The sequence below is a fragment of the Rhinolophus sinicus genome, linkage group LG01, assembly GCF_036562045.2.
Source record: "Rhinolophus sinicus isolate RSC01 linkage group LG01, ASM3656204v1, whole genome shotgun sequence".
NCBI classification, from domain to species: Eukaryota; Metazoa; Chordata; class Mammalia; order Chiroptera; family Rhinolophidae; genus Rhinolophus; species Rhinolophus sinicus.
Genome location: NC_133751.1, coordinates 91,495,996 through 91,514,086, shown reverse-complemented (window position 1 = coordinate 91,514,086; position 18,091 = coordinate 91,495,996). Strand labels below are relative to the sequence as shown.

General features: G+C 36.3%; 1 protein-coding gene across 1 annotated transcript in view; it reads right to left on the bottom strand.

Annotated features, from left to right (window-relative positions):
• Positions 1–8,771: 8,771 nt before the first annotated feature.
• Positions 8,772–18,091, bottom strand: part of GBE1 (1,4-alpha-glucan branching enzyme 1) — a 253,758-nt gene continuing 244,438 nt past the window's right edge. Inside the window, exons 15-16 of the mRNA XM_019732062.2 lie at positions 17,764–17,881; positions 8,772–9,551 (exon numbers count right to left, since the gene is read on the bottom strand). Of these exons, the coding sequence (XP_019587621.2) occupies positions 9,495–9,551; positions 17,764–17,881 (175 nt within the window). The 3' untranslated portion in view covers positions 8,772–9,494. The remainder of the gene's footprint in view (positions 9,552–17,763; positions 17,882–18,091) is intronic.

Sequence of the window (18,091 nt, the reverse complement as noted above, 5' to 3'; positions counted from 1 at the left end):
TGCATCCATTATCTATCTACTCCCTGACTCCAAAAATGATTTAGATGGCTTACAAATATATACTGCAATAAGCAATATAACAATTAAATGTGAGTATATAGGTAAAGATAATCAGAGCAAAGGAAGTTTAGGGTAACAAAATACCAGATTAATCCAGTAATTAGATAGTTCATTATAGCTTTATTTATGGTGGCCAAGACATGGAAACAACCAAAGTGTTCTTTGATAGATGATTGGATACAGAAGATGTGGTATACATACACAATGGAATATTATTCTGCCATAAGAAAAGATGAAATAGTACCTTTTGCAATAACATGGGTGGATCTTGAGATTATTATGCTGAGTGAACTAAGTCAGACAGAAAAAATCGAGAACCATATGATTTCACTGATATGTGGTATATAAAACTGAAAACAACAAAAGAACATGACAAATGAAAAAAAAAACTCATAGACACAGATAAAAGTTTAGTGGTTACCAGAGTGTAAGGGGGGAGGAGGTTGGTAGATGAAGGTAAAAGGGATCCAATACATGGAGAACTGACTCTGGGTGGTGAACACACAATGTGATATATAGATATAATGTATTACAGAATTGTACACCTGAAACCTATGTAACTTTACTAACAATTGTCACCCCAATAAACTTATTAAAAAAAAAAAAAGAAAGAAATGCATACCATTAAATACTTTTTCCAGAAGTTGGCCACTAATCTGGTTCTAAGATTTCTCATAACTTCGGGAAACTTTGCAGACAACTTTGAGGTCAGTATTTAGGGATACAGTTAAACACCTATCAGGAGAATTCTGAATGTAGGAAAATAAGATTGTCCAAGGATGGTTAAATTATGAGATCAAAAAATTATTTTAATGGAAATGAAAATTTTAATAAGCTGACCTTAAGAAAAGTGAACTGAACACACACACACACACACACACACACACACAAAAAAACACATGTTTGAAAGGGGACTTATCAGTTTTGGAAACACAAAAAAGGGAAACCAGTGTATCTTCAAGTTACTGTAGCTATACTGTATTTAATCAAATATTGTGGATTTTTTTTCATGATGTTTAGCAAGATTCTTTGTGGAAAGAGAGTTAAACAACGTTAGACCAGTTTCCTTACTATAGGAATTTTCAAGGCCTTTAATATTTAATTTGTGTTATGAGTTTGTAACGGGGAATAAAGTGTGAGATTTCCCAAACTTAGTTGAAAATTATGGCAGATGCTATGTTATGTTTTTATTGTACTGTTTCTTCTTTCTGTACACAGAAAGATCCAGCATCCCCTGCAGTTAGGTGAGGACATGTGACTAAATTCTGGCTAATAAGGTGGAGCAGAAGGAGTCTAAACCACTTCCAAGCCTGGACTTATTCTTACAGTTCTTCCATTTTCTCTTCTTTCATTGTGAATTTGGAGGTTGCATATTTCAGATAGCATAGCTACAAGGTGGAGAGTGGTTACCTGTTCTGCACTAAAATGTGATGTGGATGAAAAATATACTTTTGTTTTGCCCAGTTATTAAGATTTTAGGGTTTACTTGTAATTCCAGTCTTGCTTCACCTAGTCTGATTGCAATCGAGCTCCTAATTTGTGGAGAGCATTTCTTAACATGAGATGTTGCTCCAAGATAAAAAGGCTGAAAAATATATGTCTAAGTATCTGAATGAATTATTTTGCCTCTAAGATTAATAGTAAGTTAAATGTGGAAGAAGTTTTACCCCAAATCCTGAATCTTGGTTTCAGAATATTTTATTTGCTCACTTGGAGGCCACTCCTCAAATAATGTGTTAATATCTTGGAGGAAGTAATCCAGTGCAGACCGACAAGATATAAGACATTTTAGACATTTACTTCCATGTAGTCATAATTTTAGATCTTTGCTTTGTTGGTCAGGGAAGAAGATGGTGAAAGAATGATTGGTCATGATTATTTCTGTCACTTTAGAAAATTGCGGTCAGGCTTCTAGGCTCCTAAACTCAAGTCTCTTTTCAGTCTTGGTTTGTTTCCCTGACGCACGGGATTGGAATTTTTCATAACACACGTTTCCTCAGTAAAGCAGAACTATCTGTTCAGGTGCCTGCTTTCTTTTACACCGCTAAAAAGTACGTTAACTAAACTCTACATCTTCTTTGGATTTCACTAGTTTTCACTAATGTTTCATTTCTGTTCCAGAATCCAATCTCAGATACTGTATATTACATTTAGTCATTATGCCTCTTTAGCCAACTCTGGGCTGTGACAGTTTCTTAAACTTAACTTGTCTGGGCAGATATCTTTATGATAGTTTATCTTACATGTCAACTAGACTAGATTATAATCATCAGTTTTTTAACCACACACTAATCTAGGTGCTGCTATGATTGTATGTTGTAGATATGGTACTTAACATACCATCATAACAGGTTTTCCAGAGAAGAAATTCTACCTCAAGAATGCAGTATCAAGTCTTGCCCAAGTTTCAAGTTTGCCAACCTGACCTATAGATTCTGGATTTGCTAGTCCCCATAATTATGTGAGCCTATGTCTTAAAATAAATCTTTTTACACATTATATACATATATAAAGAGACATACATACATATGTAGAATCAAATATAATTCCTCAATTTGTTGGTTTCTTTATGATGTTTTCCTTGTGGTTAGATTAGTTACAGGTTGGTGATTGTATTTTTGCCATTCTCATCACATCTCATCAAGAGTACACGCACTCAACATCACTTACTGGTAATGTTAACCATGACCACCTGGCTAAGGCAATGTTCCAGGTTTTCCACTGCAACTTATTTCCCCTCTTCCCTTACTCTGCTTTTTAGAAGAAGGTCACTACTGCAGCCCACCACAAGGGAGGGAGTTGGGGGTGGGAAGAATTAAGCTCTACCTTCTTGAGGAGAGTATCTACAGAAATTACTTAGCGTTCTCCCTTACAGGAGATTTGTCTCTTCTCCCCCATTTGTTTATGCATATCTACCCAATCATCTATTTATATTGGAATGAACTCATGAATGTTTTATACTTTACACAATAATAATTTATTTTGTTGTTCAAATTGCTTCGTGTGGGTGTTGGATGCCTTTGGTTGGCTCACGTGTCCCTTTGACATGCCCACATTTGTTTGACTTAGGGTACTCCCTTTCTGCCACTACAAGAAGCGCCAAACTCATCTTGTATATTCTCTGCTATAGCCTTAGAGTCAGCCATTTCTCCAAGGAGTCCTGCTTCCTCTTTTTGGAAAACAGCATTAGAAAGCGGGATCTGGGAGCTGGCTTCATGATCTTTTACATTTTTATTTTTATGCAACATATCATGAAAATAATTCCTGGAAATTGAGTACCCTTTCAAAAAGCAGTTTGGGGCATTCCAAGCTCCAATTTGGCTTCAAAGGTCATCCCTTTCCCCTACCAAAGACGTCCAAATCCAATTAAAGACAAACAAACAGAACAAATGAGAAAACCAAATTTTGACCCTTTATTTAGAGATCACCAATGACCTGCTATGGAAGACAACAGAATGCAGTAGGATGAGCATGAGCCTAGACTCAAACAAAGTTAATTATAATAATAATAGTAATAGTAATGTTGCAGAGTTTAAGAGACTCGGTGATAATGTGTATAAAGTGCCAGCACAGGGAATAGTAACAAGAAAGTACTCAAGACCTGACAGTCAATGCAGTCTGCATTTAAATATCTCTATATATTTCTACTTAGTAAAGTATTAGGAATTCAGCTGTTTCCATATAGTTGAGTAATGCTCACTTATCAGAAGACAAGACTCGGTGTATGTATGAGGTGGGGACATCTGTATCATATGATTGGATTTCATCAATAGTTGACAACACTGCTAGAGGCATTTGTGAAATGAAATTACATGCACTGTTTTTCATGATGTATATTACCAGAGTGAATAGAAAGTGACATTACAAATTCAGTTAAAAAGAATCCCTAGCGGACATAAATAAAGAAGTAATAAAGGTATTTCATTTCCTTCCTCTTCGCTTTCTAGAGGAAAAAACAAAAGACTAATTGCCAAATAGTTTGAGGTGAGGAATGCTCTAATTGAAACAGAGTATTTCATTCCAAGATTTGAAAAACTTCTTTAAATCCAAATAAAATTGCTTGTTTAGATTTGATGTTCCTAATACAATCATAATCTAGATTTGATTATGAGTATCTTACACAGATATCAAGGATTTGTTATTTCAAGATAAACACTGGAATCAGTGAACTTTGTGGGTTTACATTTTACTTACAAATTATGTATGTCTGTGTATTCACATACCCCTACACACACTGTAAATACATCTATGTTAGATGAACTTATTCACACATCTACAGATTTCTATTTCCTATTACCTAAGTATGAACAAATGTTTCGAACATATCTCATTTAATTTCTGTGCTTGTGTGGCAAAGTAATTTAGTGTAATATCGTGTCTTATTCTAAGTACAGTCGTCCCTGGTATCAGCAAGGAATTGTTTCCAGGACCCCTTGGGGATACCGAAATCCACAGATGCTCAAGTCCCTTAGTCAGACCTCCGTATCTGTGGATGTGGAACCCATGAACACAGAGGCCGACTGTACCAGGCAACTGTGGAAACTGCAGATCAACAATTCACATCACTCTCCCCTTTTCAAGGAATTAATATTTAGTTGTGCGAACATTTATTTAATGAAGATGTGGTAGGTTTTTTGTTTTTTTTTGTTTTTTTGAGTATCAAAAAAATGATGGGTCAAATGGTTCTGACCTCTGAGCTGTCTTTTATAGTCTTGTTTCCTCTGTCCTTTATTTCTTCTGCTAGTAGCGTATGCTGGGCTGTGAGCAGATGGGGAACAGGGAAAGAAATAGAGACCCTCAATAACTGGTGGCTGTGCCTCCCTGAAGGGCACCTTGGCGATTTCATTCCAGATACCGTCTACACTGCCCCATTGTATACCATCAGGAGGATGTTAACTTTGATTCCCAAGGCTGGGTTATCGAAGTGCAAAGTCTGAGAGTAGCTGACACACTAAGGGCACAGTACACTAGTTGCAGGGGAATGACAGTCACTGTGACGTCCTACTACACTCAGAGAAAAAGCCACAATGCACAAAAGCAGCAGTAGAGGACGACTGATGTTTGGTTATCTGCAGTGTTGGAGGAAATGCCCCTTCCCAGGAAAACAGCCCATACCTCCCTTCCCAAGAGAGAGCTTATAACCTAGTAAAGCAGACTTGAAGGACAGACAGAAGGTGGGGACAGACGTTTCTGACGACAAACTTGGAGGATGTCTCCAAACACTGACTCACCATCCATGTAGCTATTGATCAAATAACATGAGGGACAGATACCTCTCACTGGTTCAGCAGAAATGACAAGAAAAATTGTAAGTCCTAAGTAAACTTCTGCATGACATCCCCTGTAGTGTAAGCATATCTATCGCAAAGTACATTTTTTCATGTAAATTAACATTGTCCTCTATACAGTTTTTGCCAAGAGTTAAAATCCAGACGTAATGTTTTAAATTACAGGGAGACAAAAAAACACTTATAGCTACTGTATCATAATTTCTCACACTCCCAATTAAGAAATTTTGCCCTAAAGTATGAATGTTTCTCTGCAATTCTCTACAAATCACCATTAATAAGATAGTAAGGCAGAAAAATTAGTAGCAAGTTCATTTGATTTCTTTTCCCCTGAAGGCTGGCTTTAGTGGGAAAATTTATCTACATTTCAATTCTAACGCACTGCGAATGATAAATGAACTCGACCGAATAAAGGACATGACATTGCTATGCCTTAGATTTCTATTTTCTTTCATCAAAATATTCTCCGTAGCAAAGTTCATAGCTCAGTGTTGTCTCCCTATAAGGAATATATAGATTAATGAAACCCACAATTCTTTTTTTTTCTTTTTTTTCTTTTTTGCAGTAGGCCCTGCTAATTCTGTAGCCTGCCTGCCAGTGGTTCTTTCTCTCTCTCAATCTTTTTTTTTTTTTTTTTTTACAGGACTTTATTGGGGAACAGTGTATATTTCCAGGACTTTTTTCAAAGTCAAGTTGTCCTTTCAATCTTAGTTGTGGAGGGTTCTGTTCAGCTTCAAGTTGTTGTCCTTTCAGTCTTAGTTGTGGAGGGTGCAGCTCAGCTCCAGGTCCAGTCAAACTGGCAACCTTGTGGTTGAGCGGACGTGCTCCATCCAACTGAGCCATCCGGGAGGCAGCTCAGCTCAAGGTGCCGCGTTCAATCTTAGTTGCAGGGGGTGGAGCCCACCATCCCTTGCGGGATTCCAGGAGTTGAACTGGCAACCTTGTGGTTGAGAGCCCACTGGCCCATGTGGGAATCGAACCGGCAGCCTTCAGAGTTAGGAGCATGGAGCTCCAACCGCCTGAGCCACCGGGCTGGCCCAGAAACATACAATTCTTAAGGACCCCAGTTTAGGACATGATGCAAAAAAGGGAAAAATAAATAGTCTGAGACGGACAAGACCAGCCAGAAATCTGCTTCACTGTTTTGTTTTTTATCTCAGGAATGTCTGCTCTGGCTCCTTCTAAGCAGGAAGAGCAATAGGAAATGGATTTTACGTTGCTTTCATCACCAAGTACAAGGGCTGCAGGACTAGAACAGTGGACAGATATTTATTTGCCCTGAAGCTGCTTGCTAAACACAAGAGGAAAACACATTACTGTTCCTAGCTTCCCCCAGCTCTATCCACACTCTCCTCTGTATTATTTGAAGAATAGGCTCCTTATTCAGACAACCTCTACTGTGACCCGGCATAGCGATGGCTATAATCCTGAAGGACAGCAAATGTTGAGTTGATATTCTTAAGGGGAGTGCTTGAGATACAGCACAGAAAAAAAATACCTGTGTTCTTTTACAGTTGCCATGAGAAAAGTCAATTTACTGTCACAACTGGTTATTTTTTGAACTTGAGGAACATGGTGGCTAAATCCCTCATTTTATGTAAGAGATGAATACATCAGCTAAGAACAGGGAAAAGTGAGAAACATCAGATGTACAGAAAAGAAATTATGAAAGGAGTTGACCCTCAGAGTTCAAGTCTTATAAAGTGGGAAACATTATAGGAAAAATGTTTACAGTTCCATTTTTAACTATTAAAAACTAGGGTATTTTCTGAGCAAGCTAATATGAAAATAAAACAGTAAGCATCATTAGCATTAGGAGTAAATTCTATTTGGGATAATAGAATAATTACTAGCACTCACCTGCTAATATTTAAAAATGAGAAAAGAAATCTGTAGTTTATCTTTCCTAGAATATAAAAAGTTAAAACAGTAAAATACATATTCTCAGAGTCAACAAACAGAGACCACAACAAACAAGAACCATTTTTGATGTTGGTAATAAACACATCAGAAGGGGAAAAAAATTATTATAAGGCACACAGAGTAAAAGTTCGCATCTCTGTTGTGATTATTGAAAATGTTTAATCAATAACAAGAAGAAATTCTTACCAGATTACATGATGACGAGAATGTTACCAATAAGAAGACCTAAAGTGAAATATACTACAATATTGGAATGTTCTATAAAGGCTGTCTGCTATGGTAGGGAAAAAAAACAAACCAAACCAAACAAAAAAAACCCTAACTATATTCATTTTGGATTCTTAGTATTTATTTGTTTGCATATGTTTTTATAATTCCTACCTAGCAACATACATTTATCCTTCTTCTTGGGAGGAAGGAAACTTGGCAAAGGCAATTAACTTACATTGTATGGTTAAATTTGAACTTTAGACTGAAATCTAAAGACTAATGTATTAGTAAGGTAGACCAATATAGGTATAATGAAAATGTAGCATCTAATTACTCTGACTTTGCCACAGAGGTCACAAGGGAAAGAAAATGGGTTCTAGGTATAAAGTGATTTCTTGTCATTTTAAAAAGAGCCATACTAGAAAATTAGCACCTCTCTCCATACATAAGAAAGTATAAACTAGAACACACGAAATCATGGCTGCATGTTGTGTCATCACTAACAGGTACAGTACACAGATCACGGCAGTGCGAAGATATTAATACCAGCTCTGTGATGGGAAAAGCATCACTGCAGGCCTTCAGTAATGTGTCCTACTGTGTGTCAGCATCAGCTAGCAATGCTGATTCTTTCAGGAAGTCAAACTATTACTCTACTTTGAAGTTTAAAGCAAATAACATGTTTCAGACCTAGATTCAAGGCTTTACTCAAAAAAGTTATAAGGAAGATGGTTAATAGATAAGTTTAGCTATAAAAGCCTCTTTTGCTCACAATCTCTTCTATTACTGAACCAATTTTTAATAGAAAGACTTCCAAGTACTGTACTACTTATTAGTCATGAATAACCAGGCTGAAAACAAACAAACAAAAAAACACTATTAGAGGAAAAACTAGATCTTTAAAAAAGTGACAGACACTTTATGACTTATAACTGCATTATAATTTCTTAGTTGTGAATGAATCACATATCAATGATTTAGACCTGTGACCTACTATTTCATAACCTGAGGGGCAATTTCATGATTGAGTATCCCACTGAGTACAGATAGTTAATTCAGCTTCTAAAAGTGCTCAGGTTTACAGCTGGAAAGTAACTTAGATATCTGAGTTTGTTAATACAATTTCAAGTTGCAAAATAGTACTTACAGAAAAAAATTATTAACCCCCATATCTAGTCCGTCGTGCACATGTGCATATGTGTGAGAAAGTATCAGAGTTGAGATGGGCATTTTAATATTCATTCTCAATCAATCCCCATAATAGTACAGCAAAATAAACATTAGCAAAGGCAATTTTGCAATCATTGTTTTATTGATTGAAAGAAAAAGACATTTTCCAAAATGTTACAATTATCAGTTCAGGCCCTCAGAAAGTAGAGATATGAGCATCTACCAAGATATTAAGTGAACAAGAGATCACAAGATAAAACATGCAAAATGAAGCATGGATGAGTTCATAGATAATGATTTTTTATTATCTATCGCATCAGTCTTAATTTTATATTATTTCTACATATTTATTACAGTATTTCTAAAGATAGTTTGAAAAAAAAACAAACACCTAATAACAACCTTGGTACCCTGTAATTTAGATGAAGAGATATAAGAACAAATAAGGTCACCAAATATCCGTCTTAAAAAAAAAAATACTGTATGTACTCAACAGAAATTATCATACAAGATACATGATTCAAATGTGAACTTAAAAGCATCAAATAATTGGCCAGGAAACTAAAGTTAAATATATTATATATAATACTTCATTTCAGAATCCTAGCTGCTTAGATATCTGGAAAATATAGTCTAGGACCCCTAAAATTTCAAAAATATTCCCCTCTACTTCTTAATGAAAAGTTTAACACGCATTTGCATAAACCAATACTGCATTTCAGACATCTGACGTTTTGGCTAGACACTGTATTTTGCAAAGCTTACGCATTATACGCTATGTGGCAACGACAATAGGAAAACGAAACGCACATCTCCCCCTGGAGGAGCTGAAACCAGGTCTCTTCAGTTGGGCAGATCCACGTTGTGAAGGACGAGGGCCACTCGGCTTGGAATGTACACCTAAGTCAACACAATCATGTCAGTGCAATTGAAGGCAATACTGAATGTGACATTATTAATTAAAGGGACTGGATACCCTATAGAGTTTTCTTAAAGTTATCTTTACATTTCCACGGGCTCCAAGGAGACTCAATTCCACAGTGCCAACCTAAAACCAATGTGAGGCACCTTTACATCAACCGCCACTAGAGGGCTCCATACGCTTTACAAAAGCCAACGTTCCTCCGACACTAGGCTCTCACACGTGGCACTCACTGAGGTTGAGATTACCGGGTGGTAAAGGCGGCCTGCAGGTCACAATGTTGGTGTCCTCAGGGGAACAGAAGTAATATACAAAACACTACTTTCCATCAAGACACTTATCGTTATGTGGGGTTTTTTTTGTTTTTTGTTTTGGTTGGTTGTTTTCTCTTGTCATTGTAAGTACAAAAACTTAAATGTAATATAAGGGATCCTAAGTGTATTTTAGGCCCCTCACCAATTTAAGACAATCAAAAACCTTGCCGCTGCATTTCAAAAACAACACGCACCCTCCCCAAGCCCCGCAGACTCCTGACTCTGCGCCTTCCTAGTAAGTACAACTCTCGCTCGCTCGTCTCAACTCAGCGCATCACCTGCCTCTCTCCCCTCACACAGGAGGTTTCAGCCACAGGGGCCTTTCAGTTTTTATTAAACATGTCAGTCACACACGTCCCTTCCTCTGGATCTTTGCTCAACCTAACACCTTGCTATTAGGTTGGTGCAAAAGTAATCGCGGTTTAAAAGGTTAAAACAACAACAACAAAGCAAAAACCGCAGTTACTTTTGCACCAGCCGAATACTTCCTTATCTCTTGGATCTTGAAATCTCCCAGCTCCAGGGAGAGGTGTTCTTGATAACAATAGATATGATAGTTTCTCCATTTCATTTTTTATCGCAACACTATTTTTGTTTCTTTCAGAACACTTAATGCAACTTGTGATTTTTTTTTTTTTCTTTCAAGTTTTTCAAGTTTATCATCAATCCTCCCTACTACACTCTGAGCTTTAGGAAGGCAGAGGTCACATGTCTTCATATTTCTAACTCTTAGTAGGTGCCAATAGACAAAGTAGGTGTCAGTGATGATTGAATGAAAAACTAATGAATAAAAGGATAAAGAAAAGTGGAATCAATATGTGCATTGTGTGTCTCATGCATCTCAACTCTGCAAATGAACACAATGTTTTCCCTTAGGGGTCCTGTGATAAAGAACTCTTATAATTCTTAAAAAATCAAATACATCAATACAGTTGGTTAGTTTTGATCATTAAAGATGAAAGCAGTTTTACAAAGGCATTTTGAGAAATTTATATTATGAATTTAATAACTAGGGAATAGTTTTTCTCATCTTCAATTAAAAACAACAATGATTTAGGAAATGATCATCATCATTTGAGAAAAATTCCATAAATGCCATCAGTCACTGGGTAGCTCAATGTCTCACAGTATGATTTATAATCCACTACTTCCAAAAGATAAATATTATAGCCTTGCAGTCATCAAGTATGGGGAAATCATGTATTTCAATGCCACAATCTGTTTCCCTATAATTTACACACTGTGTTTCATGTCTTACAGCTTTTAAACCACATCACAATTTAATTGCCAATGGAATCCCTTTCATTCAATATTTTTTCTTTGACTGAGATAAGTAAGATGTTAAGGGATTGGTTCAACAAAAAAAAAACCTGGAGGTACCCATGAGCAAAAGAGGAATGCTACCAATGATTTAGACAGATCCAGTCCAAAGGATGGCATATTTACATAATCAAGCTACAGACTAAAGCAACACAAAGGAGGAGAAATAAAAGAAACTAATAGTTAGATTCAACCAATTTCCTCTCCAAATCTTATCAAAAAGGTATGAATCAAGAGACTCCCTCCTAAGGAGTTTGCCATGTTCAGTTTGTTTAGTTTAAACAAACAATAGTTTACTCTATGTTTAGTTTGAGGAATCACAGTTAACTAGGTATAACTAATTAGTGGGACAGCAGGTTATAATCAGAATGGTTCTGAATCGTTCTGTTATGAGCATTCTAAAACTGAAGACCGATCTAAATTTCTCAGGAGCACCAGAGCTGCACAAAATAATTCCACTACCCTTTGCATTAAAAACATTTCTCAGATATTACACGGTCCAATATGCAGACAAAAGAATTCTGATAAATGCAGGTCTCCTGAGAAAGATGCAGTGGAACACACAAGTCAAAAGCAGGACAAATAATGATAAGTCTCTGCTCAGTGTGGGGCACAGTTATACATCAGAACAAGTCATGCCAATCTCCTATTTGGATCCTACACAGTTTTGGTGTCTGTTTGATGTGTAACATTATACTGAATCCATTAATAATATAAATTGTAACTAGAAACTGATAATGTAGAAACAATCTTACTCTGTGATCTTTCGATATTGTAGCTAGCCCAAATTTAAGAGAAAAACAAAGGATGGCCTAAGAAGTTCAAGGTTTGCAATGCATGCATTGAGTTTTTCCTATTTTGTCATTTAACGGTTTAAAAAAATGCTCCAAGCACTCTCACTAAATGATGCTGGTTATTATATTATGTAAGGGGCTTTTATGAAGCCAATTCCAGTTACACTTAGAGACCTCTTAACACTAGTTGCTCAAAAACCTTCAGTTGATAATTGTGTAATATCATTAACGGGAATATTGTGCAATTATAACATTTTTTTTCACTGCAGTGTTAATTACCAGAATGTGTTCATGTTACTCTAGAGACTTTGCAGTATAGGCAACATGAAAGAATTTCCCCAAGCAAGTGATTTTTCTTAACTGTGGCTATACATGGAATTTTGAGTTTTCTTTATTAGGGTTCTGAGTATGTAAATCAATTTTCTTAGTGGTTAGGAAATGATTACCAATTATCCTAAAGAACTTAAGATAATCAGAGCTAACCGTTATGATGAGACAATTACAGACATCAACAATTTGGGGGCTCTATAATTTAGTGCTAAGTATTGGCTCTATAACTCTCATTTTATAATTTTAATTCTAAAAATAGTTTTTATTCATACAGCAATAGAAATATAAATTTAAGTAGACTTAAACATAAACATTGGTTTAAGTCTACTTATATATAAATTGTTTATATTTATAATTAGATAGAAACAATTTCTATTTTAGTATATGTATTAGAAACCATTTAGTATGCACATCACAGAAAAGATATGCTGATAAACACATTTACTGTGCCCATTTATTAGCCATTAAGCCCTAAACTTTTTGTAGCTAGGATCACATTAAGAAAATGTAAGACAATGTAATATATGGCCATGAATTTCATTTTTTCCAGCTATATTTATAGTCAACCCTTCACAAGGAATCAGAATAAGACAGTATAATCCAATTCATTTATTAAGAGAGTCAAAATGCATACTAATCAACCCAGGATGCATTTTGACCTCCTTAATGACTTAATCACTATGCCAACCATTAGTATGGCTAAGAAAATAACTGATCAAATAATAACCTGCTATATTATGTCATGTAGGCAAAGTATTATGTTCTTTGAGGATCATAATTAAGTTGCCAAAATTAATTACACAACTTTTGAAAACAGGTGTCAAAAATTTGAAAACAGAAAATTTTTGAGTAATTTTAAGTAAAAAAAATACTTTAAAGGCTCATGTTAAAATTTTCTTAGAAATTGTTAAATTTATCAATAGCATATTATCAAAGAATGAGAACATTATTCAATGAGAAGGTCATTAGATCCTTAACAGTATACATACATACATTTGCTAGTAAAAATTACAAATCATTTTGAAAAATAAGGGTGACATAAAATAATTTTAATTTTCATGCACATGCTTTAATTCATAAAATATTCTCTAAGAAAAAAGAAATCTTAGTTCTAATTCATTATTTTGTACTAGGATTAAGAGAAAAGTGATGCAATAAATATTGCTATATAGAAATATCTATCTATAGATAGCTTGTGTAATATCTCATGTAAATTAGAAACATAAGAGAGTAAATTTTAAGAAGTTTGATATATTTTGTCTGAAAAAAATCTAAAAATTTTTGTACTTTTGGATAGAGTAAAAGCCATTTCCCAACAGCTAAACTGTATTTTCAATACTTACAACTGAGGGACAAAAAAAAGATACATCCATGCCAACCCCATATGTAAACCAAACGTCTAATTCTAAGCCCCCAAATTTAGAATGGAAAATGGTAGTCCCTCCTTATCAATGGTTTTGCTTTCCGTAGTTTCAGTTATTAGCAGTCAACCTTGGTCCAAAAACATTATAGGGAAATTCCAGAAATAAACAATTCATGAGTTTTAAATTGCACGCCATTTTGATTAGCATGATGGCATCTCCCACCACCCCTCTCCACGTGCCAGGATGTGAATCACCCCTTTGTCCAGCTTATACACTCTGGACACACTACCTGCCTATTGGTCACTAAGTAACTGTCTCGGATTCTCACATGACCGTAGCAGTATCACAGTGCTAGTGTTCGGCTAAACCTTGTTTTACTCAATAATGGCCCCAAAGCACAATAGTGGTGGTGTTGGCAATTCAGATGTGCCAAACAGGAGCCATAAAGTGCTTCCTTTAAGTGAAAAGGTGAGTACTGTATAATGAGATATTTTGAGAGCGACCACATTCCCATAACTTTTATTATAGTATATTGTTATAACTATTCTCTCATATTATAAATTATTGTTGTTATCTCTGACTATACCTAATTTATAAGTTAAACTTTATCACAGGTATGTGCGTACGGGAGACAAACAGTATACAGGGTCCAGTACTGTCCATGGTTTCAGGCATACCCTGGGGGTCTCTTGGGCATCCCTGTGATTAAGGGGGGCCTGCTGTAAACAGATCGACTTAATGATCTGGAGCCTCACTGTCAAAGTAATCAACGCTAACACTATTGCATTATTCATTTTTTACTGGTGAGACTGTTTTGAGTTACTGTAAAGGAATCAAATTCACTGCATTTCAAGTTCAACACTCTCGGTTCTTCCATTTGTGTCAAAAAATTGAACTTATGAACCAAAGAGAAAGAAAGCCTCTCCTGCCCTTGGCCTCCAGTGCACCGATGAACACACAGGTTCACGTATAAGTTCCTATATCAAGAACCCAATGTCTAGAGCAATGATTATGCAAAAACAGACTTTCCAATAATGGCCAGTAAAGCAGAATGGAGAAGTTCTGCCTGTAGCTTCTTGGCATTTGTGAGACACGCTGACCTTAGAAAACAGGTGTCAACGTTAGTACTCATGCCATTCTCCTCTGGCTTCCCAGTTTTAACTGACGGAGCACATACACACAACGCCAGAGAGGTACCTGCTGACGCGGCTGCACCTATGGCTATTTTCAGATTCCTTCGAGCTCTGTTGCTATCTTTCAAAACATATTTGACACTTATTCAGCAGATCCTTTGGATTACTGAGCTTGCAAATTAAGCTTTAGCAAATACTGTGTACTAGTTATGATGGACAGAAGTTTCATGGAAAAGGCAAAAGTTAGTCCAGGCATATGGGAGACAGAAATGATCTCTCACTGGTGATGGGATGAGACTTACAGCGTTTACGGTCATGTTCAAGAAATTTGGCTGTATCCCAGCACACACGAAATCAGTTTAATACAGAGTTCCGTTATAATGAGGCATTCTTATAATCTGTATGTTTTTTAATGTAATTTCTTTCCTCTGGCTCTTTGAAGGATAATTCCTGCAAAAAGGAACCTGTTTTATTGGAATTTCTGGTCTACTTGGGCTCCCTTATTCTTACATTAAAACCAGTGATCACTTCGTCTGGAGCCTAAAGACTTCTTTAAATGAATAATTCCTGAAGCGCCTGTAGCCATCGAAAACAAGATGGTGCAGGCTGCTGGAAGACAGAGCTAATCTTTATCTTTCTGAGTTGGATCAGAATTCTATTACAGGCAGTGGTTAAGCTCTCTATTCGATTTCCCTGGTGCTTGCAGTGCTGTATTCCTCTACCTGTTATCGAGACATATGTGATATCCTCCATTCCACCTGCTAATTTAGAATTGCACATTCCATATTTGCAAGATCAGTGCAATTAGTGCTTGAAAAGTAATCTCCTGGCTGTTGCTACCACTGGTTAGTGGGCTTGTTTTAATTATGACAGAATATCTTCACTCTTCCAAAACTGAAAGGATGCCAAAATATTTTGTGCTTACTCCCAAAGATTGTGAGCCCTCGCCTAAGATTACAATTTCCCCCAAACTGAGCGGTCTTCTTAATTGTGTATCTTCAAAGCATCTATTGTCTTAAAATACCTTAAAAAATGATTGAATAGTTGTGACAATAACTTTAAAATATATGTACCATAGCATGTTGCAGTCTCCAGTTTCCAAAAAGCTTGGTCATGCTTATGAATTCATGCCTCTTAAGAATCCCTTCCTGTAGGGAGGATACTGTAACTAACCTTCATTATATAGATGACAGAAACTAAGGGACAAAAAGGTTAAAATACTCAAATTCTTGGAGCTAGTAAATGGAAGACTGGGGGCTTGGTCCCAAGTTCTCTGTCATGACATTCTGGGGTCTTTGCACTAGAATAAGAATTTCACTACGTAAGAATTTTGTTGTCTGAATATTTCTCCTTTCTGTCTGAATTAATTGGTTCAAGTTCAACTTCATAGCAATCAGTTGCTGCTTCTCCATGACTTCTCTTTACAAGCTGAATCATCTTCCCCAACCCTCCAGGAGTCTCTAACTCTTTGGTTATTTCAGGGCTTTAAGGTAATTTTCTTATTCATTTCAGAAGCTATTTTTGTCAATCTTAGTTTACATGGCAACATTGAATGTTCTGACAAACTACAGCAATCATTCTTGGAAGAAAGCATGTGATAGCACTATTGATCATGCCCTCTTAGAAATGCATGGGTATCTATAGCTATGTCTAAGGGTATATCAGTACCATCATCACCACCACCTATAGGCACACACATATATTTAAGGTAACACCTAAGTTTCCTTTGGCTAGTGCATTTTCTTCAGACCTTATAATTAACAAATCAATCCTGCTCACCCCTGCTCTTTTCATTTATTTTATGCCACTGCCTTTGACACATCAGTTCTGTATATAATATGGTGGTTTACAAAGTGAGGTGCTCGTACCACTTTAAGGCATAGGAACATAACAGGACATTGAGGGAGCCAGTGGTCCCATATACATTGTCCTATTTAACTTATACCTACTTTTTTTTTTTTTTTAATGAGAGAATGTAAGAGCTACAATGAAGCTGGGTATGTCCTGGCCTCATGAAAGTGAGACAAATCTTAATCCAAGACCTCCATGGTGAAAAAAAATCAGATCTGAGACAGAGATAGAAGAGGGAGAAAAAGAGAGACACAAGGGAGGGGAGGAGAGGGAAGGGGAGGGGAGGGGAGGTGAGAGGAGGGGAGGGAGGGTACGGGAGGAGAGGAGAAGAGAGAAGTCATATGCCTAGTCAGGAAAAGAAAAAAATATATAGAATATAGATGTGGAATTCAGTTTATTATCTGGCCATAAAATAAATGAAGATTTCCTTCAAATCTGGGGAGTTTCTAAAGTCTGCATTAAAAAAAAATTTCAACTTAGTAGTTTAAAGCAACATGCCTTCATTGTGTTAACAACACAAAATAAAAAAAAATAGTTATGTAGTTTAATGCTTTTCTTGGTAATAATTTGAAGAAACCGGATAATTTTATAACTAGAATAATTCAGTCTTCAATTGAGTACATGAAAGAAAAAAAAGATGTATTTTTATCAATCCTGTTAAGGTGATTTCAATTAAACTTCATTAGGTAGTCACTAATGTAGAAATCGCTTAACGTAAAATATCATAGAGAAAGCAAGAACAGAAGGGAACTAAATCGTGTCATTAAAAATAGAAATGTTCATAACAGAAACATTTAAAAATGGTTTCCTCCTATTTTTAAAAATAATTTTAATCCTATTAATATTCAAACTTCCCCAATTGTCCACCAAATCTCCCTTACCATACGTTTTCCAAAACCCAGTTCAGTCCAGCACCACACCTTGCATGTGGTTCTGTAGCAGTTCTCCTTCCTTATCACCCCATCCCCACACTTCTGGATGTCGCTTTACTTGTTGAAGAGTTATGCCTTTGAGGAAAAACATCACTTTAAAAGTAAGGGATTAAATTTCAATGTAACTAGAATATCTTAAAGACATTACTTACCAAAAGAGAACAGGAACGCCCATTGTGTTCAAAAGGCTCAGAGAAGAAATCGGTCTTGTGGTCCAGCCTCTGATGTCCCCCATACTCAGCTGAGTCTGAATCCAGCACAATTTTGAACGTACAGAACTTAAGGAATCACAACGGCTCAGGGCTTGAACCAGACATTATAAAGCATGTTCTGAGACAGCAGTTTAAAAGTGAATATTCTGCACACTGTGAAGTCATGACTTCTGCTAAATACTCATCCTCCTACTACCAGACTCTCGTGTTTGAAAGGGGCTCCACCGGCTATGTAGCCCACAACGCACGGGATCCTCGTTATTCTCCT